At 39.1% G+C, this 18,850-nt stretch overlaps 2 protein-coding genes across 2 annotated transcripts; both read right to left on the reverse strand.

Annotated features, from left to right (window-relative positions):
• Nucleotides 1-1,591: 1,591 nt before the first annotated feature.
• On the reverse strand, nt 1,592-2,515 carry LOC120238951 (olfactory receptor 2A2-like). Its single transcript, XM_039243028.1, has 2 exons — nt 2,264-2,515; nt 1,592-2,218 (listed from the first exon to the last, which is right to left on the reverse strand). Exons 1-2 carry the CDS (start codon nt 2,513-2,515, stop codon nt 1,592-1,594), a joined length of 879 nt encoding a protein of 292 aa, XP_039098959.1.
• Nucleotides 2,516-14,014: 11,499 nt separating this feature from the next.
• Nucleotides 14,015-14,947, reverse strand: LOC120238982 (olfactory receptor 2A14-like). The gene has a single exon (XM_039243055.1). The coding sequence runs from the start codon at nt 14,945-14,947 to the stop codon at nt 14,015-14,017; it is 933 nt and encodes a 310-aa protein (XP_039098986.1).
• Between the last annotated feature and the right edge of the window lie 3,903 nt (nt 14,948-18,850).

The following is an 18,850-nucleotide window of genomic DNA, read 5'->3' on the forward strand; positions in this document are numbered from 1 at the left end:
AAGGAAAGGAAGGAAAGGAAAGGAAAGGAAAGGAAAGGAAAGGAAAGGAAAGGAAAGGAAAGGAAAGGAAAGGAAAGGAGAGGGAAAAGGAAAATGAAAAGAAAGGAGAGGAAGGGGAGGAGTGGGGAGGGGAGGAGAGGGGAAGAGAGGGGAGGGGAGGCAAAGGAAGGGGGAGGGGAAGGGGGAAGGGAATGGGGAAAGAAAGAGGGAAGGAAGGGGAAGGAGAAGGGGAAAAGAAGGGAAAGGGGAATGACAATGGGAAGGGGAAGGAAAGGGGAAAAAAAGGAAAGGAAAGGAAGACAAAACTAGCTCATAGATACAGAGAACAATTGCTGATTGCCAGAGGCCATGGTGTGGGGAATGGGTGAAATGGATAAAGAAGATCAAGAGATACAAACTTCCCTTACAAAATAAAGAAGTCGTGGGGATGTATGCACAACAAAGTAGAGTTATGACTACTGTACTACATATTTGAAAGTTGCTCTTAAAAGAGTAGACCTTAAAAGTTTTCATTACATGAAAAAAAAAATTATAACTATGTATGGTGATCAATTTAACTAGACTTACTGTGGTGATCATTTTGTGGTATCTATAAATATTGAATCATTGGGAAAAAAGCAGCTCTTATTTATTTTATCAGCGTTAGCATCATGAAGACAGTTGTTCAATCTGGTAAATCCAGAGAAACTTCTGCCTCACTGAGAGAAAGATGATGTTAGGTATACCATAGTTATCTCCTGATATTTGGTGCTACCCCAAACCATCTTCAGACAAGTTGGCCCAATCATTATGAAAACTATTGTGGGAACAATTTCAAGAACTTCAACAGGTGAATCAATCTTGTCTTACTAGAAATTATTTTTTTTAAAAATTATTCTAACCCACAAATAAATATGTTTGAGCAATGTTCAAAACTCTTAACTCTAGAACCATTTAAACACTTATGCATGAATTTTCTTTATTACACCAAATCCTAAGCATTTACTATAGTTTAGGATTTTTTTTTTTTACATAGTTTCTTATTGGATGAAAGCTTTCCCTAACACATTGCCCTTTCCACCTAAATTATTCCAACAAGGAATTTAGCACTTCTCTAAACTCTTCCTTCATCAGACTCACAACTGGTGAGGTAGAATCATATAATTCACAATAGTTTCTGTATTGTAATCTCAGATCTACTGTGGAAGTTCATTCTTATGGTATTAATCTTACTATATTCCATCCAGCTGCCACAAGGTGATAAAAAGTCACATATGTCAAAATACATAAGCCAGAGTAATGCACTGATGTGGGTTTTACACTTAATTTTTTTCTCCATACATTAATATTCCTGGCTTTGAAAGAGAAAGAAATTTAATAATTTTTAAAAGAAAGACTAAATATTCTGATAATTTAGATGTCCCAAATACTAACACAGTCAGTTTTAGAGCGTGGCCCTATTTTTAGAGTTAGAAGATGGAAAATTACCACATTTAGTTCAAGCCTCCAAGTGAGAACTTCTGAGTTTTTGCTTCAGCAAACAGCATAATTTAAAAAGGAAACCCCCAAACAACATTCTATCTATAGTCCACATGGAAATTTAGATTTAAATTTAAATTTTCTTCAGTGCTCTGTACAAAGAAGCCTTTACCTGAGCATTCCTCAGGCTGTAAATGAGAGGGTTCAGCATTGGGTTAAAGAGACTATGAAAAAGGGACAATATTTTCTCGTGCTCTTCTCGTTGTTTGGAATCTGGGACCATATAAACGACCATGGCTATGCCAAAGAAGAGTCCAACCACACAAAGGTGGGAGGAGCAGGTGGAGAAGGCCTTTCTGCGGCCCTCCCCAGACTGGATCTTAAGGATGGCCCAGAGGATGCACATATAGGAGATTAGCATTAAGCTGAGGGGCCCAACTAAGACAAACACACAGGCAGCAAGGATAACCAATTGGTTGATCCATGTGTCAGCACAGGCCAGCTTGAGGACAGATAGGATTTCACAGAAGAGGTGGTTCACTTCCCAGGGTCCGCAGAAGGGCAACCTTAGAAGGAGAATTGCATGTATCAGAGCCAGAATAAATCCGCATGACCAGGAAGTGACAGCCAGGACCAGGCACACTCTCCAGCTCATGACGACAGTATACTGGAGGGGGTGGCAGATTGCCACAAACCTATCATAGGACATGGCCACCAGAATCAGACACTCTGTAGCAGCAAAACCCAAATACAAAAATGTCTGCATTATGCATGGAACAAAGGAGATGGTTCTTTTCTGATTCACTAAGTTTGCCAACATCTTGGGGACATTGTTGGATGCATAGGAGATGTCAATGATGGCCAGATGGGAGAGGAAAAAGTACATGGGGGTGTGTAGTCTCGGGTCCAGACAGATGAGTCCCAAGATCATGCCGTTTGCCAACAGACTGAAGATGTAGAGCAGGGAGAAGAGCCAGAAGAGGGACATTTCCGTCTCTGCACTGAGCTGAAATCCCACCAAGATGAATTCTGTGACCCATGACTGGTTGCTTCCCATTTCTTTATGACTGTTTGTCAAGGATTGAGGTGTGAGAAAAGGTCAGAGCTGGAGAATCCACAAAAATTGGAGTTACTTATCTCAAAATGAACTTAGAGAAAGCTTGTATCCTTGTTTCTACTTGACAGCTTCCCTGTCTCCCCAAATTGGGTGCCTTCTTGATTTCAACTTTTTTTAAAGTAGGCTCCACAACCAACAGGGGGCATGAAATCACAGCCCTAAGGTCAAGAGTTCGACTCTCCACTGACTGAGCTTCCCAGGAGCCCCTGACTTGAACTACTAATATGAAAGTTTAAACTCACAGAAAAGGGTGAAGCATTATACGAAGAACTCCCATATTCCTTCAGACAGATTCAACAAATGTTAATACTTCTTTCATATTTGCCTTATTCTCTTTTTCTCTACGTTTGTGTATTTTTTTTCTGAGAGTTGGATGAATTCAGTACTTTATAAAACACTGAGAATTATCATATATGACTTTAGAGGATACCAGGCTTAGGTAAATGTAAATTCTTGGGCTAGTGTATATCGGGCTGGAAAATGCATAGGGGTCATTCACAAATATCAGCATGGTTACAAACCATGGGCATCACTACCCTTGTGTAATCCTGATGGAGTGTGGCCGTGGGGGTCATATTCCTCATTTGAACCATTTCATCCAAGTTTTCACTCATAACTACAAAGAGATAGATGGCAACCAACTCAACCTTCTCTAGGCCCCGTTAAGAAGACTAATTACAAAACAGCTGGTAAAAAGAGTATTTACTGCTCTTGGGAATCAGAGTAGGTTCACGTAAAGAGGCTCTTCAGGTACCTATTAACTGTATAGGCTTGGTCAATATTAACAGTTAAAAGAATAATACCCTCACTATGAAGATATGGATAATCCTCAAGGTAAAATACAAATGTCATGTATTTGAACTGACATTCCCTTTCACCGAATAGTAAATCTCATGGGCCTGCAATATGTCCTGTACATCTTTACATCTCAAATAACTAGTATCATTCTAGATGAAACAGGCACTCAGGAAATGTTTGTGAGACGGATGACTGTCATTTTAGTGCAAAAAATGGATGTAATGTGTATCTTCTACTTGCTAGTTTCTTTTGATAAAGACATGGTTTCTGCTTCATTAGAGAAGTTCACAGTTATGATAAAACAGAAACAAAGACAAAGTCATAGATTCTTTCACCTCTGTCAATATGATTGCATGTGGGAAGATTCTATGCATATGTGCATGAAGTTTGTGACATTGAATTTTTGCTACAATTAAAGACTATACCTGTATTACGTAAAGTGGGTAACAACATCAATATTGTAAAATCTACAGAGGCACAGGTGGATACAATGAGCAATGTCTGAAACACATTTAATCTCTGAACATAAAGAATACAAATAATGTTGAAGGTAATCAATCTATCACTATTCAGTAGGAACACTTGTTTATGAACTTTTTAGTCTAGTTACTTTTGTGTGTGAATGAGTATATCTTTTCATTCTTATTTTCATTGCCATTATTTCCATTTTACTCTTTAAAAATGAACAACATGAAAATAAAATTGAAAGTAGGTTAAAACTCTTTAGAGTCTGGGGCGCCTGGGTGGTGCCTGTTGAGCGTCTGACTTTGGCTCAGGTCATGATCTCATGGTTCGTGGGTTCGAGCCCCATATCGGGCTCTGTGCTGACAGCCAGCTCAGAGCCTGGAGCCTGTTTCAGATTCTGTATCTCCCTCTCTCTCTGCCCCTCCCTGCTCATGCTGTCTCTCTCTCAGAAATAAATAAAACATTTTTAAAAACCTCTTTAGCAGTTAGAGTACTGGAAGAGAGAAGAAAATGTCTCAATAATGATGCCTGAAATGTCACCCCCCTGATAGACAAAATGAAACAATAGCAACTCAAATAAGAAAAGTTTTGCATTGTTGTATGAGCAGTGCTATCTGGGCAGTCCTGTACCCCAGAATTTTTTTTATTTTAAAGAGAGAGACAGAGAGACACACAGAGATTGACAGAGCACAAGCAGGGGACAGGGAAAAGGGAGAGAGACAGACAGAGAGAGAAAGAGAGACAGAGAGAGAGAAAGAGAATAAAGCAGCTGCATGCTCAGCATGGAACCCAACACAGGGCTTGATCCCAGGACCCTGGGATCATGACCTGAGCAAGAATCAAGAATCGAAGTCTCAACCAACTGAGCCACCCAGGTTCCCCTCAGGATGTGTTGTGATCAAGGGGGCTATATTCTATTTCTTCAGTCTTCTCCAGGAATGCTGACACTCATTATTCCCTATTTTGTGATAGGAGAGACATGAACATACCATACAGTGATTTTTAAGTCTGATAAATATCACAACAGGGTGATAACCTGGGATAGTCCAAAAGAAATAATGTTATGGCAGACTTAAGCCTTACAGTGTTTGAGCAAAGACTTACTGTAGCTGTTACTAGAATTTTCTTTTCCATTGAGACAGGTTTCTCTGGACATCAATATCTTCATTTAGGGTAGGTAATATACAAAGTCCTTTCATTATTTTGGCCATTGAAGAGCCTTATTCAGAGACAACAGTTTGATATAAGGCTTCTGATTTTCTGAGCCCCCTCACAATGAGACAGTCGTGCTAGCTCTGCCCACCACCACTCAGTTACAGTTTCATTGGTAGGAAATGGTGAGAAGTGGTGGGGAAGTTCAAGGATGCTCTGATCACAACTCTGTAGGCAGAGGTTGGGGAAGGAAACATCCAGGTGCCGATTGTACCTACCTACAGTGCACAGTGGGAGTCAGGAAGGAAGATCACCCCGGAATGTCATTCTTGTCCACACAGCCTGTCCTTTATCAGCTACCCATACCGAAAACACCTCCCAGCATAAATTCATCCCTTCTGCATAAGGATGTGTTAGCACTGGGTTTTGTCACAAAAATCTACTTTGACCTAGAATAAATCCTCCAGAGGTGAGCAATGTACCTCTAAAATGAGTGTAGTGTCCTGTTCCCTTAGCAGCTTTCAGAGGATTAAATCCCAGATACAGAAGGAGTCACTCACTAGACTTGCTGAAGGCTCTTTGGGAGGACCCCAGGAGCATAGGTTTTATTTTAGAATCTGATGAATGTAAAACATTCTTGCCTTTCTATTGAGAATTAAAATTCCCAGAAGGATCATAAGAAGAATGATGGGGAGGGAAATCCCTGAATTTTCTCTCTGGGGGAGCACTAACATTGCATCTGATTGACCTCAGAGGAAAATTCTGGATACAAACAGGGCAAATGTAGGTATCACACTTTTTCTATCCAAACTTTCGAATATCTCAAGGGTTATAAATGTAAGACAAATATCACAAATTACAGTGCCCAAACTTCCAAATTTATTACAGTTTTATGAAGCCATGCTTCTCTACGATCCCCATCAACGCATCTGAAAGACTGGGACTTCTAGATACCTGAGAAGTAAATTCCCATGGAAGCTGTATGACCATCCTGAGAGAGAATAGATTCCCCAAGCCAGGATGGATCTCTACCTGCAGTAAGGGTTGATAAATCCAAATGAGGAAGGTTTCAGGGTGCCTGGGTGGCTTAGTCAGTTAAGCAGCCAACTTCGGCTCAGATCATGATCTCATGGTTTGTGGGTTCGAGCCCCACATCAGGCTCTGTGTTGACAGCTTGGAGCCTGGAGCCTGCTTTGGATTCTGTGTCTCCCTCTCTCTCTGCCCTCCACTGCTCATACTCTATATCTCTGTCTCTCAAAAATAAATAAATGTAAAAAAATAAATTAAAAAAAATAAATGAGGAAGGTTTTGGATACACATAAACAACAATTAGCAACAATTATTGAGCCCTTCTCTTGTTTCAGAAAATGTGCCAGATGCTCTATATTTACTACATGGTTTAATCTGATCAGCATTACCATTTTGTGGATATACAGACTGGAGTTTGAATATACTAAATTAGTGATTCTCCAAGTGTGGTCCAGGGACTGGGAGGGGGAGATCTCAGAGCACCTCAAGGGTCCATATGATCAAAACTGTTTTCATAATTATATTTAGTCCTTTTGCCTTTTTCAACCTCCCTCTCTCAAGAGTGTGTTGTGTACTATTCCAGAGTCAGCATGGCATGTGATATTCCATGAGACAGAGTCCAGAAGAAATGTAAAATTTAGCTGTGCTTGCTTAAGCCAACACTTACAATTTTTTTCCAAAATGTAAAACATAGCTACTCCTTTTACTGATTGTTTCTGCTTTATGAAATATTTACATAAAAATACATTATATTAATATATAATTGAAATATTTCTAAATGAATCAAAATATTTAATAAATTCTCAGTTTTGATTTCCAATATGATACATATCAAGAAATTTCTGGCTCCGTGCTGACAGCTCAGAGGCTGGGGCTGTGTCTTCCCCTCTCTTTGCCCCTCACCCACTTGCACTCTGTCTTTCTCTCTCTCTCAAAAGTAAATATTAAAACAAAAGGAAAAAGAAATACAACCACATGGAGGAGAGTCAACATGGCAAAGAAGTTTGTTGGGGAGGACCTGATGTTCCCTCGTCCCTCAAACACAGTAGTATTGACGTCAGAAGACTTGGAATTCCAGGAATCTGGGCTATAGAGTGAAAGAAACATCTCCACAGTCCCATGGGGGACAAAGTAGTGGGCCAGAGATTAAAAAGACATTATGTCATAATTACAGGATGTATCCATCATGAAGAGCTAACAATTATAAATGTTTATGCCCCCATCTCGAAACACCCAAATATACAAATCAATTAATCACAAACATAAGCAATCTTATTGATAAGAACGGTAATTTGAGGGGACTTTAATACTCCACTTATAGCAATGGACAGATAATCTAGGCAGAAAATCAATAAAGAAACAATGGCATTGAATGTACACTGGACCAGATAGACTTGACAGATATATGCAGAACTTTTCATCCAAAAGCAGCACATTCCTCTAGAGTGCACATGAAATATTCTCCAAAGCAGATCACACACTGGCTCACAAAATAGCCTTCAATAAATATAAAAGAATTGAGATCATACCATGCATATTTTCAATCACACCGCTATGAAACTTGAAATCAACAAAAAGAAAAAATTTGGAATGCTTCTAAGTGCATGGAGGTTAAAGAACACCCTACTGAAGAATGAGTAGGTCAACCAGGCAATTAAAGAAGAAATTTAAAAATATATATAAGCAAACAAAATAAGAACATGACAGTCCAAACCCTTTAGATGTAGCAAAGGCAGTCCTAAGAGTAAAATACATTGCAATCCAGGCCTATCTCAAGAAACAGGAAAAATCCCAAATACAAAACTTAACTTCACATTTCATGGAACTAGAAACAGAACAGTAAAGAAACCCCAAAGCTAGCAGAAGAGAAATAATAAAGATTAGAGCAGAAATAAACAACATAGAATCTAAACAAACAAATAAATAAATAAAAAATAGAATACATCAATGAATCTAAGAGATGGTATTTTGAAAAAACAAATAAGACTTTTCAAAAAGAAAAGAGAGAGAACCCAAATAGATAAAATCACAAATAAAAAAGGTGAGATCACAACAAATACCATAAAAATATGCACAATTATTAGAGAATACTATGAAAAATTATATGTCAACAAACTGGACAACCTAGAAGTGGACAAATTCCTAGACACCCACATACTACCAAAACTCAAATGGGAAGAAATGGAAAATTTGAACAGATTCATAACCAGCAAAGAAATTGAATCAGTTATCAAAAAATCTGCCAACAAATAAGAGTCTTGGGCCAGATGGCTTCCCAGGGGAATTCTACCAGACATTTAAAGCAGAGTTAATACCTATCCTTCTTAAGCTGTTCCAAAATATAAAAATAGAAGGAAACCTTCTGGACTCATTCTATGAAGCCAGCATTATCTTGATTCCCAAACCAGACAGAGACCCCACTAAAAAGGAGAATTACAGGCCAATATCCCTGATGAACATGGATGCAAAAATTCTCAACAAGTTAGTGGCAAATCGAATTCAACAATATATTAAAAGAATTATTCACCGTGATCAAGTGGGATTCATTCCTGGGCTGCAAGCCTGATTCAATATTTGCAAATCAATTAATCTGATATATCACATTAATAGAAAAAAGGATAAGAACCATATGATCTTGTCAATCGATGCAGAAAATGCATTTGACAAAATACAGCATTGTTTCTTAATAAAAACCCTCAAGAAAGTCAGGATAGAAGGAATATACCTTAACATCATAAAAGCCATATATGCAAAGCCCACAGCTAGTATCATCCTCAGTGGGGAAAAACTGAGAGCTTTCCCCCTGAGATTGGGAACACGACAGAAATGTCCACTCTCACCACTGTTGTTTAACATAGTATTGGAAGTCCTAGCCTCAGCAATCAGACAATAAAATGAAATAAGAGGTATCCAAATTGACAAAGAAGTCAAACTTTCACTTTCTGCAGATGACATGATGCTCTACATGGAAAGCCCAAAAGACTATACCAAAAAGCTGCTAGAATTGATACATGAATTCAGCAAGATCGCAGGATACAAAATCAATGTACAGAAATCTGTTGCATTTCTATATACAAATAATAAGGCAACAGAAAGAGAAATTTTTAAAAAACCGACCCCATTCACAATTACACCAAGAACCATAAAATACCTAGGAAATAACCTAACCAAAGACGTAAAAAATATGATGTGTGCTGAAAACTATCGAAAACTTATGAAGGAAATTGAAGAAGACACAAAGAAATGGAAAAACCTTCCATGCTCATGGATTGGAAGAACAAACATGGTTAAGATGTCAATACTACTCAAAGCAATCTACACATTCAGTGTGATCCCAGTGAAAATTGTGCTGGCATTCTTCTCAGAGCTAGAACAAACAATCCTAAAATTTGTATGGAACCACAAAAGACCCCAAATAGCCAAAGTAATGTTGAAAAAGGAAACCAAAGTGGGAGGCATCACAACCTCAGACTTTAGCCTCTACTACAAAGCTGTCATCATCAAGACAGTATGGTATTGGCACAAAAACAGACACACAGACCAATGGAATAGGATAGAGAACCCAGAATTGGATCCACAAATGTATGGCCAACTGATCTTTCACAAAGCAGGAAAGAGTACCCAATGGAAAAAAGACAGTCTTTAGCAAATGGTGTTGGGAGAACTGGACAGTAACATGCAGAAGAATGAAATCGGACCACTTTCTTACACCACACACAAAAATAAACTCAAAATGGATGAAAGACTTAAATATAAGACAGGAAACCATCAAAACCCTGGGGGAGAAAACAGGCAACAACCTCTTTGACTCAGCCGCAGCAACTTCTTACTCAGCAGGTGTCTGAAGCAAAGGGAAATAAAAGCAAAAATGAACTATTGGACCTCATCAAGATAAAACGCTTCTGCACTGCGAAGGAAACAATCAACAAAACTAAAGGGCAACCGATGGAATGGGAAGAGATATTTGCAAGTGACATGTTGGATAAAGGGTTAGAATCCAAAAACTATACAGAATTTACCAAATTTAACACCCCCAAGAACAAATAATCCAGTGAAGAAATGGGCAGAGCCCATGAATAGATACTTTTCCAAAGACATCCAAATGGCCAATAGGCACATGAAAAGATGCTCAACACTCTTGAATGCTGACAAAAACTGAGGACTGATGGGCGGGGGGGGGGGGNTTGTGGGGATGAGCACTGGGTGTTATATGGAAACCAACTTGACGATAAACTATTTGTAAAATAAATAAATAAATAAGAATAAAAAAAAAAGATGTTCAACATCACTCAGTATCAGGGAAATACAAATCAAAACCACATTAAGATATCACCTCATACCACTCAGAGCGGCTAAAATTAACAACTTAGGAAGCAACAGATGTTGGAGAGGATGTGGAGAAATAGGAACTTTCCTGTACCATTGGTGGGAATGTAAACTGGTTCAGCTGCTCTGGAGAACAGTGTGGAGTTTCCTCAAAAAAAAAAAAAAAAAAAAAATTAAAGATTGAATTGTCCTATGACCCAGCAATAGCACTAGTAGGAATTTACCCGAGGGATACATGAGTGCTGATGCACAGGGGCACATGTACCCCAATGTTTATAGCAGCACTCTCAACCATAGCCAAATTATGGAAAGAGCCCAAATGTCCAATAAATGATGAATGGATAAAGAAGATGTGGTTTATATATACAATGGAATACTACTTGGCAATGAGAAAGAATGAAGTCTTGTCATTTGCAACAACACAGATGTAACTGGAGAGTATTATGCTAAGTGAAATAAGTCAGTCAGAGAAAGACAGATACCATATGTTTTCAATCACATGTGGAACTTGAGAAACTTAACAGAAGACCATGGGGGAAGGGAAAAAAAAATAGTTTCAAACAGAGAGGAGGCAAACCATAAAAGACTTAAATACAGAGAACAAATTAAGGATTGATGGAGGGGTGGGAGAGGGGGGAAATGGGTGATGGGCATTGAGGAAGGCACTTGTGGGGATAAGCACTGAGTGTTGTATGTAAGCGATAAATCATAGGAATCTACCCCTGAAGCCAAGAGCACACTGTATGTTAGCTAACTTGACAATAAATTATGTTTAATTAAAAAAAAAAAAAAGAAATACAATCACATAAAAATGTCTGTCAGCCTTTGGTAATTTTTAAGAGTTCAAAGAGGTCTGGAGACCATATATTAGGGTACCACTACACTAAATGGTAGATTGCCAATCTAGAAAGGGCCAGAGCTGGAAACAAATGAATTTTGCCCAATACCAAACATTTTAGTTTTATAGTTTTCTCTTGTTGCTGCCACAAAAAAATGAACACAAACTTAGCAGCTTAACACAGCACACATATAGTATATATACACCATATGGAATATTACTCAGCCATTAAAATAAAATATTTCCATTTGCATTCACATGGATGGTTATAGAAGTACAATGCTAAGTGAAATAAGTCAGGCAGAGAAAAATAAATACCACCATTTGGTTTCACTCATATGTGGAATTTCAGAAACGAAAGAAATGAACAAAGGAAAAGACACACACACACACACACACACACACACAGACTCTGAACTGTAGAGAACCAACTGGTGGTTACCAGAGGGGAGGTATGTGTGGGGATGCAGATGGGGAAACATGGGATGGAGATTAAGAGTACACTTATGATGAGCAATGTGCAATGTATAGAATTGTCGAATCACTATATTGTACACCTGACGCTAACATAACACTGTATATTAATTATATCGGAATTTTAAAAATTAAAAATTATATATGTATATGTATTCATATATATGTATACATGTACACACACACAATGTTAAAAAAAAAAAAACAGACACACTAACAACAACAAAAAACCCTAGCCCACATGTGCTCTCTCTCAGTTTCTCTGGGTCAGCATTCCTGGTGCAAGATTCTCCGCATCTGTCTCACAGGCTGAACTCAAACGCGTGGCTGGCTCTGCGGTCCTCACCTGCAGTCCTCACCTAGGACGCCCTCCGTCCTCACACTTGAGATCTCCTGACTTCCTCCTCTGCTGTTTGATGAGAAAATACCCTGCTTTTAGAAAGCTCTCCTGACTAGATTGGGTCCACCAACATAACCTCCATAATTTAAGATGAATAGGTTTGCAAAACATTTTCACAGCGGAGACCAGATTAGCCCTTAATTAAAAAAGAAGGACAGGTACCTCAGGGGGCCCTCTTGAGAATCCCACCAGTCTCTTCTCGTAATCCCAGAGCAGTGCCTTCATTTTCTAGGTCCTGTACCTTTCCTCAGACAGGTGCTAGCCTGTCACTCTCTTTATCATCTTCCATATGCACCTCCAGGACTCCCTCCCCAAATAATCAAAGTAATTCTGAAACTTAACTCACAGGGACACAATTCCCATTTCTGTGTCTCACCCTAAGGGATAAGATCAGCCTATTTTGAAGTTCCTTTTAATTCTTAGTTTATACGAGTTTAACAGAGTTAACCCTTTTTTGCACAGTGCACACACCTGGCCCTTGGCCTGGTGCTCTTGCAGCACAACGACCATATTTAGAAGAGCACATAGGTACCAGATACAGTGATATTTTACTTAAAGTAATAGATGCAGCAATAGCATGAAATGGCCCCTATTTGGAGGAGCGTGTGGAGACCCAGGCACAGACTCAAAGAAACAGCTATAGTCTATAAAGCCATGACATACATTTCCACGTTTTTGGTACTAATTTGGTCACTTGTTATCCTTGGAGCTATGTTGTTCAGACATTGTAATCACCTTGTGCAGAGCCATTTAGCATAGAAATGAGCCGTGGCTCAGCTAAATCAAGTTCTGCCTCAGACCAGCCATTTTCCATTGGTATGACAACTTGCGGAGGATTTAACTGGATCTCCCAGTGCATTTGGTCATCAATCTCAACATTGTCATATCACATATTCACATAAGGTAGCTGAATTTTAGCAATAATGTCAACGTTACCTCACAGCAGAGCACGGTCATGGTACAATTCAGTTTCATCGCAGAACAACTCAGTAAGAATTACAGGGGTATTTGCTGTGATGTTCCAACAGGTTTGGCTCTTGTCCATATACCAGGTTATCACGACAGGTGTCATAATTAGCCATGATTCACTGATTTATCAGTCCCAAACAACTGAAGACAAAGCCAGTTACCCGGTCTCAGTTTAATGTCTTGTACTGAAACTAGTTTTTATTGTGTGTCATTATACATTGATGAGGACACATGGTTATTCCAAACAGTTCCTCTTCTTCCAGCTGATGAACTTAATACATCTTAAAAGTTCATGGGCTTAGTTGCACCAGACAGAGGCTCTCAATAGGGCCCGCAGTCTCCACCACCACCCTGCCTGCATGGTGATGCCCTTTCTTTATGTAACAAAGATTTGCCTTTTAGAGGAACTCCAGCTTGTTCTTATACAACCCTTTATTGGCTGTTTTCTCTGGAAATGTCCGTAAAGACAGTGATGTAAACCTTCCTTTACTCCCGTCTTCTGCCTCCTGACCACCCTGGTGTCTTTCCTACATGGCCCTGGGAGGCATGCATCCCTCCGTTTCCAGAACCTGTGAGGACAACGAACTTTGTGCTTTCCTAAGATATCTGTGTGTCTCCTCACGTGGTCATACCCAACTCACAATCATATTTAAAATGTACAAAACACTTGGTCTGTGGCCTGCATTTGTTTCTTCACAGGGACACTGACAATAAGAATGATTAATTTTGAAAAGACCTAGTATTTATCAAATTTGCAAATTTTATGTCTTGTGCTTTTTGCATCATCTCAAATAATCTTTGCCTACCAATGGTCATGAAGATGCTCATCTATTTTCTTTTCTAAAGTCTATATAGCTTCGGGTTGTATGTTTAGGTCTAAAATATTCTATGTTAATGTGGCATTTATTATAGCACAAGGTGAAAATGCCACCTGCCAGATTTCAGGGGGAGCAAAGTGCCTTTCCCCCATGTTGATTTTTGGTATCTTTCACATGGGCCTCTGTTTGTACAGCACTCTCCTCAGGGCACCCTTGACCTCTGTGTTCCTTAGGCTATAGATGAGCGGGTTCAGCATAGGGTTGAAAAGGCTGTAAAACAAAGAAAGGATCTTCTGCTGCTCCTCAGGGTGGCGGGACTTGGGGGCCATGTACATGACGATGGCACTGCCAAAGTAGAGCCCCACCACGCACAGGTGGGAGGAGCAGGTGGAGAAGGCCTTCCTGCGGCCCTCCCCGGACTGGATCCTCAGGATGGCAAACAGGATGCGCGAATAGGACACCAGCACCAAGGAGAGGGGCCCCAGTAAGATAAATACACAGGCCGCAAAGATGACAACTTGGTTGAGCCAGGTGTCAGCGCAGGCCAGCTTGAGGACAGACAGGATCTCACAGAAGAAGTGGTTGATTTCATGAGGCCCACAGAAGGGCAGCCTCAGGATGAGAATTAAATGGACCAGAGCCAGGAGGAAGCTAAACACCCAGGAAGTGATGGCCAGGACTGTGCACGCTCTCCAGCTCATGATGACAGTGTAATGTAGGGGACTGCAGATTGCCACATACCTATCATAGGACATTACGACCAAAATCAGGCACTCTGTGTGAGCAAAAGCTAGATACAAAAAAGTCTGCATAATGCAAGGAACAAAGGATATGGTTCTTCTCCGAGTCACAAGATTTGCCAGCATCTTGGGGACACTGTTGGAAGCATAAGACATATCAATGATGGCCAGATGGGAAAGGAAGAAGTACATGGGGGTGTGCAGTCTAGAGTCTAAGCAGATCAGCCCTAAGATGACCCCATTCCCCAGAAGGGTCAGGGTATAGAAAAGACAGAAAAGTCCAAAGAGAAAGAACTCTAGTTCTGGGTAAACCTGGAATCCCAGCAAGGTGACCTCTGTGATCCATGTCTGGTTGCTTCCCATGCTCCTACGGCAGAGACACACAAATCCACAGTCACCACAAGATCAGAGCTCTAGGGCAATCAAGACACAAATATTACTAAGTGTTACAAAAGGAGTATTTTGAAATCGATTCCTCTGGATGGGATTGTCATTTATCTTCAGATATGTTACAAAACAGTGTGTTCAAATAAATCAGAAAATGACTTTCTCTTGTTATCAATGGAGTGGCAGGATATATATGTATATAATTTATTATAGATAATGTTATAACATAATATGATACATTATATACTGCACCTAATAGCAAGCGTGCGCACACACACATGCACACACACACACACACAAGTACATACATATGTTGTTTTGGAGGATTCAAGTGCTCTGGCTTCCCCTCAAGGGTGTGAGTCTTGATTATTATCATTGAGAGACGACCCAGACAGAATATCTGCAGTTGGAGGTAGTTTTGTCTCCTAAGCTTCCTTGTCTTCCTAGTCCAACATATGAAGTGTTTAGGGTCCTCTTCTTTATATATGTTGCTTACTTATCCATTTACCTTCACACATGCTTTTCTACCCATTTATTTCAGATTTTAGTGCCTTCTAAGTAAATTCTCAATTTTATGCTGTCCTTGAAACTTTGTAAGCCCCTCATTTTCAGCTAATAGTCCCTATAAGCATCTTATGGTACCTCTTTTCTATTCCCAGTGTTTGTGGTTTTATTATGAGAGTTTTATTTACTACTTTATTACCATTGGATGCTGCAATTTGGGCATAAGTGAAAGATTCTTTGGCTACATGCAATGAACACAAGTACAGATCCTAAAATCAGGTAAATATGATGACATTTCTGCAGCTTTTTAAGAATGAAACTCAAAACTCCCCTCAGATCTTCTCCACCTGTTACCATGCTGACTGCCCACTGCTATTCTGATGGGTTCTGGGCAGGTCACAGGAAGTGGGGACAGGTAGAGCATTGGTTGGATATTTCTTTCCAAGGAGTTCTCCTGGGAGGTGGCTAGGGAGGGAGAAATGGTCATGGAATTGCCAGATGGTGACCTTACACTGAGAAACCATGTGACCTGATGCTGTCCCTTCACACTCTCTTCACATTTTTCCCCGAGACAGCCTGAGAACTATCTTTACTTTCCAACTAGGTAGTAGTTTCAAGTCCAACAGAACACTTTCAAAATAATTTCATTGTTTCCTTTGTAAAGATTTAGATCCTCAAATTTGTATTTTGAAATCAGGATTATATGGACTTTTTAAACAACCCTTTTCCCTTAATATAATGAACATTTTCATGTATTAAAATAATATTTTATAGATATTATTTAAAACTAATGCAATATTCTATTCTAATTTATTTAATTTCTTATTGTTGAAAAATTTTTAGTTCTTATTTCTCTATGCTTATTAGCATTGAGATAAATATTCTTTCAAACTGAAGTTTTGTCTATATTCATAATATTTCTTTAGGACATAATCTAAAAGTCAAATTGAAGATGTTAAATACAGAGCTATTTGAAAGCTTGTGATATCTATGGCCAGCTTCTGCAGTAAAAACATACTAATTTCTCCCTCTGACTGTGGGAGAATTAGGTTTCTCTCCCACATGGTCAGCAGTACTAAGTATTATAAGTTATACACGTTGAAAATGGATATGTGAATAGTTTATACAGTTTAAATTATGTTTCAACAATTCTTTAACACATATTCCTTGAGTGCATCATCTGCTCTGGGCTCTTTTAAGCTCTCGAAGAACAGAGGAGGAAAGGCAGACATATTCTGAAGATGTCAGGTGGTATACCTGTCATCTGCTTCTCCCGTTTCCATTTAGGGGAAAAATCTCTCTCCCCCAGATGGAAACACCGGAGGACACCTGTCCCTCTCTGCTTTCTATAGGATTTGCAGAACAGGAAACAGGAAGTGAGCATGCCCTTTCTCTGCTCTCCTTTTTGGCCATATGCATTTCTATTCCTTAAGGTTAAAGCCTGCAGCAATGTGTGCTGTCCTGTTTAGGGGTGGGGATGGGCTAATGACTGTGATTTTAATTTGGAAAGACATTTTGTTAAACCTCACTAATAAAACATATGTTTTTAATTTTTACCTGATTCCTGGGTCTATTTCTCTGTTTCTTCAGACCGGGAATAAGGAGATATCATGGTTGATTACCATCCCTAAAACACCAAGAGCAAAGAAATAAAATATTTGTTGAGAGTGGGAAGTACTATGAAGGAAAAAAACAGGGTAATATGATTGAAAGTCACTTGGTTTGAAGGGGGGTGGGGGGAGTCCTTTAAATGGGATTGTCAGAAAAAAAATCTCTCTAAAAAGGAAACACATAAGTGGAATGTAAATACTGAAGGGGGCTCCACCCAGTATAAGCCCAAAGTAGACTATCCTTGCACAGGGAACAGTAAAGACAAAATCCCTGGGCAGGAAGGACTTAGTGAGGTCTGGGAACGAAAAAAAAAAAAAATCCAATGTACCAGAACCACAGTGACCAAGAGGTTGTAAAATATTCATTGTAATCCTGCTTATATTAAAAAAAAAAAAATTGGAACTGACATAAAGATTACAAGTTGGAGGTGAATTAAAATATTTGGCTACTTTTATAACATAGAATATGATACAGGCATTTAAAAGGTTAATTATAGATCTAGGGGTGCCTAGGTGACTCAGTCAGTTAAGCATCTGACTCTTGATTTTGGCTCAGGTCATGATCTTAGGTTTCAGAAGTTCAAGCCCTACATTGGGCTCTGCGCTGACAGTGCTTGGGATTCTCTGTCTCCCCCTCTCTCTGTCCCTCCCCAGCTGTGCACTTTCTCTCTCTCAAAAATAAATAAACATTTTTTAAAAGGTTAATGTAGGTCTTTGTACAGTGAAATGAAAATTTTTCTACATAAAGTCAAAAAATGTATATATAGTATGATCCAACTTATATTTTAAAACATAAACATATTTACGCACATATGTCTTTTGGCCTACTTATAAAAATGTAGGAAAATTCTGTAAGTTATACATGAAATGGTTTATATTGACCATTTCCAGAGAGTAGAATTGTATAGGGATTCATCTTTTATACAAATTATTTATTTGTCTGTTTGTTTAATAAACTTTATGAATAATCAGGGGAAAACACAAGATATTTTCATTTTGGAAAAATCTACAATGTAATATGCAGCTAATTTGCACATTGTTCCTGCTCATCTTGAGAGGAATCCTTCCCAAATTTTACAAGGAATCTTACATCAGAGCAGATTTTCTTAGAGCTTCAAGTGGGAGAAATAAATCACATTATGAAAAATAGTTAACCTTTGACAGGAATGGGGAAATGGAAAACCTCAAGCTCATTTTTCTTTATGCAGATTTTTTTTCCTGAATTGTCCTAATAGAGAAAAAGATCAATATCTTCCTTCAAATCACAGTAGAAATAGATCTTAAATCAGGGTGAAAAGCATTGCAGTACCTGCCAAAATGTGAACAAGATGTGAAGAAGAACACAGGCAGAGCTGTGACTTTGCGCAGCTCAGAGAAAGTGACCTTTGTCATTCAGAGATGCACATTGCGATGCCCTTTAGTTTCCTTATCTGCAACACAGCTTTGGGGGATTTGAGGTTAAAAACTGAAACACTAAAGTAAAACCAGTAACCTGTAAGCAGACACAGAAGCGACAGAGAGTTTAGCTATCATCCAGTCCAGGAATCTTTCCATCAGGATCTTAGAAAAAGTCACTTAGAATTCCCCTGCCTACTAGAGGGGACTTTTTATCCCAAGCCAGTTCATGAAGACCTCCTTTTTCCCTGGATACTGTTCAAGTGGTGCATATCTGTTCGCCTCTGTAGTTCACTTTATTCTTATTCTCGTGGTTGACCAACCTGCTTACTCGTGGACACATTTGTGCAGAGTGCACCGAAATTACAAA

Source organism: Hyaena hyaena, unplaced genomic scaffold, assembly GCF_003009895.1.
Source record: "Hyaena hyaena isolate Hyena2069 unplaced genomic scaffold, ASM300989v1 scaffold_220, whole genome shotgun sequence".
NCBI classification, from domain to species: Eukaryota; Metazoa; Chordata; class Mammalia; order Carnivora; family Hyaenidae; genus Hyaena; species Hyaena hyaena.

What these genes read in the sequence shown, in the direction of transcription:
- LOC120238951 (XM_039243028.1), bottom strand. Translation starts at nt 2,515, where the DNA reads ATGGGAAGCAACCAGTCATGGGTCACAGAATTCATCTTGGTGGGATTT. An exon ending in CCAAGATGTTGGCAAACTTA is followed by an intron (nt 2,219 to 2,263) that starts GTGAATCAGAAA and finishes TGCATAATGCAG; the next exon opens with ACATTTTTGTATTTGGGTTT.
- LOC120238982 (XM_039243055.1), bottom strand. Translation starts at nt 14,947, where the DNA reads ATGGGAAGCAACCAGACATGGATCACAGAGGTCACCTTGCTGGGATTC.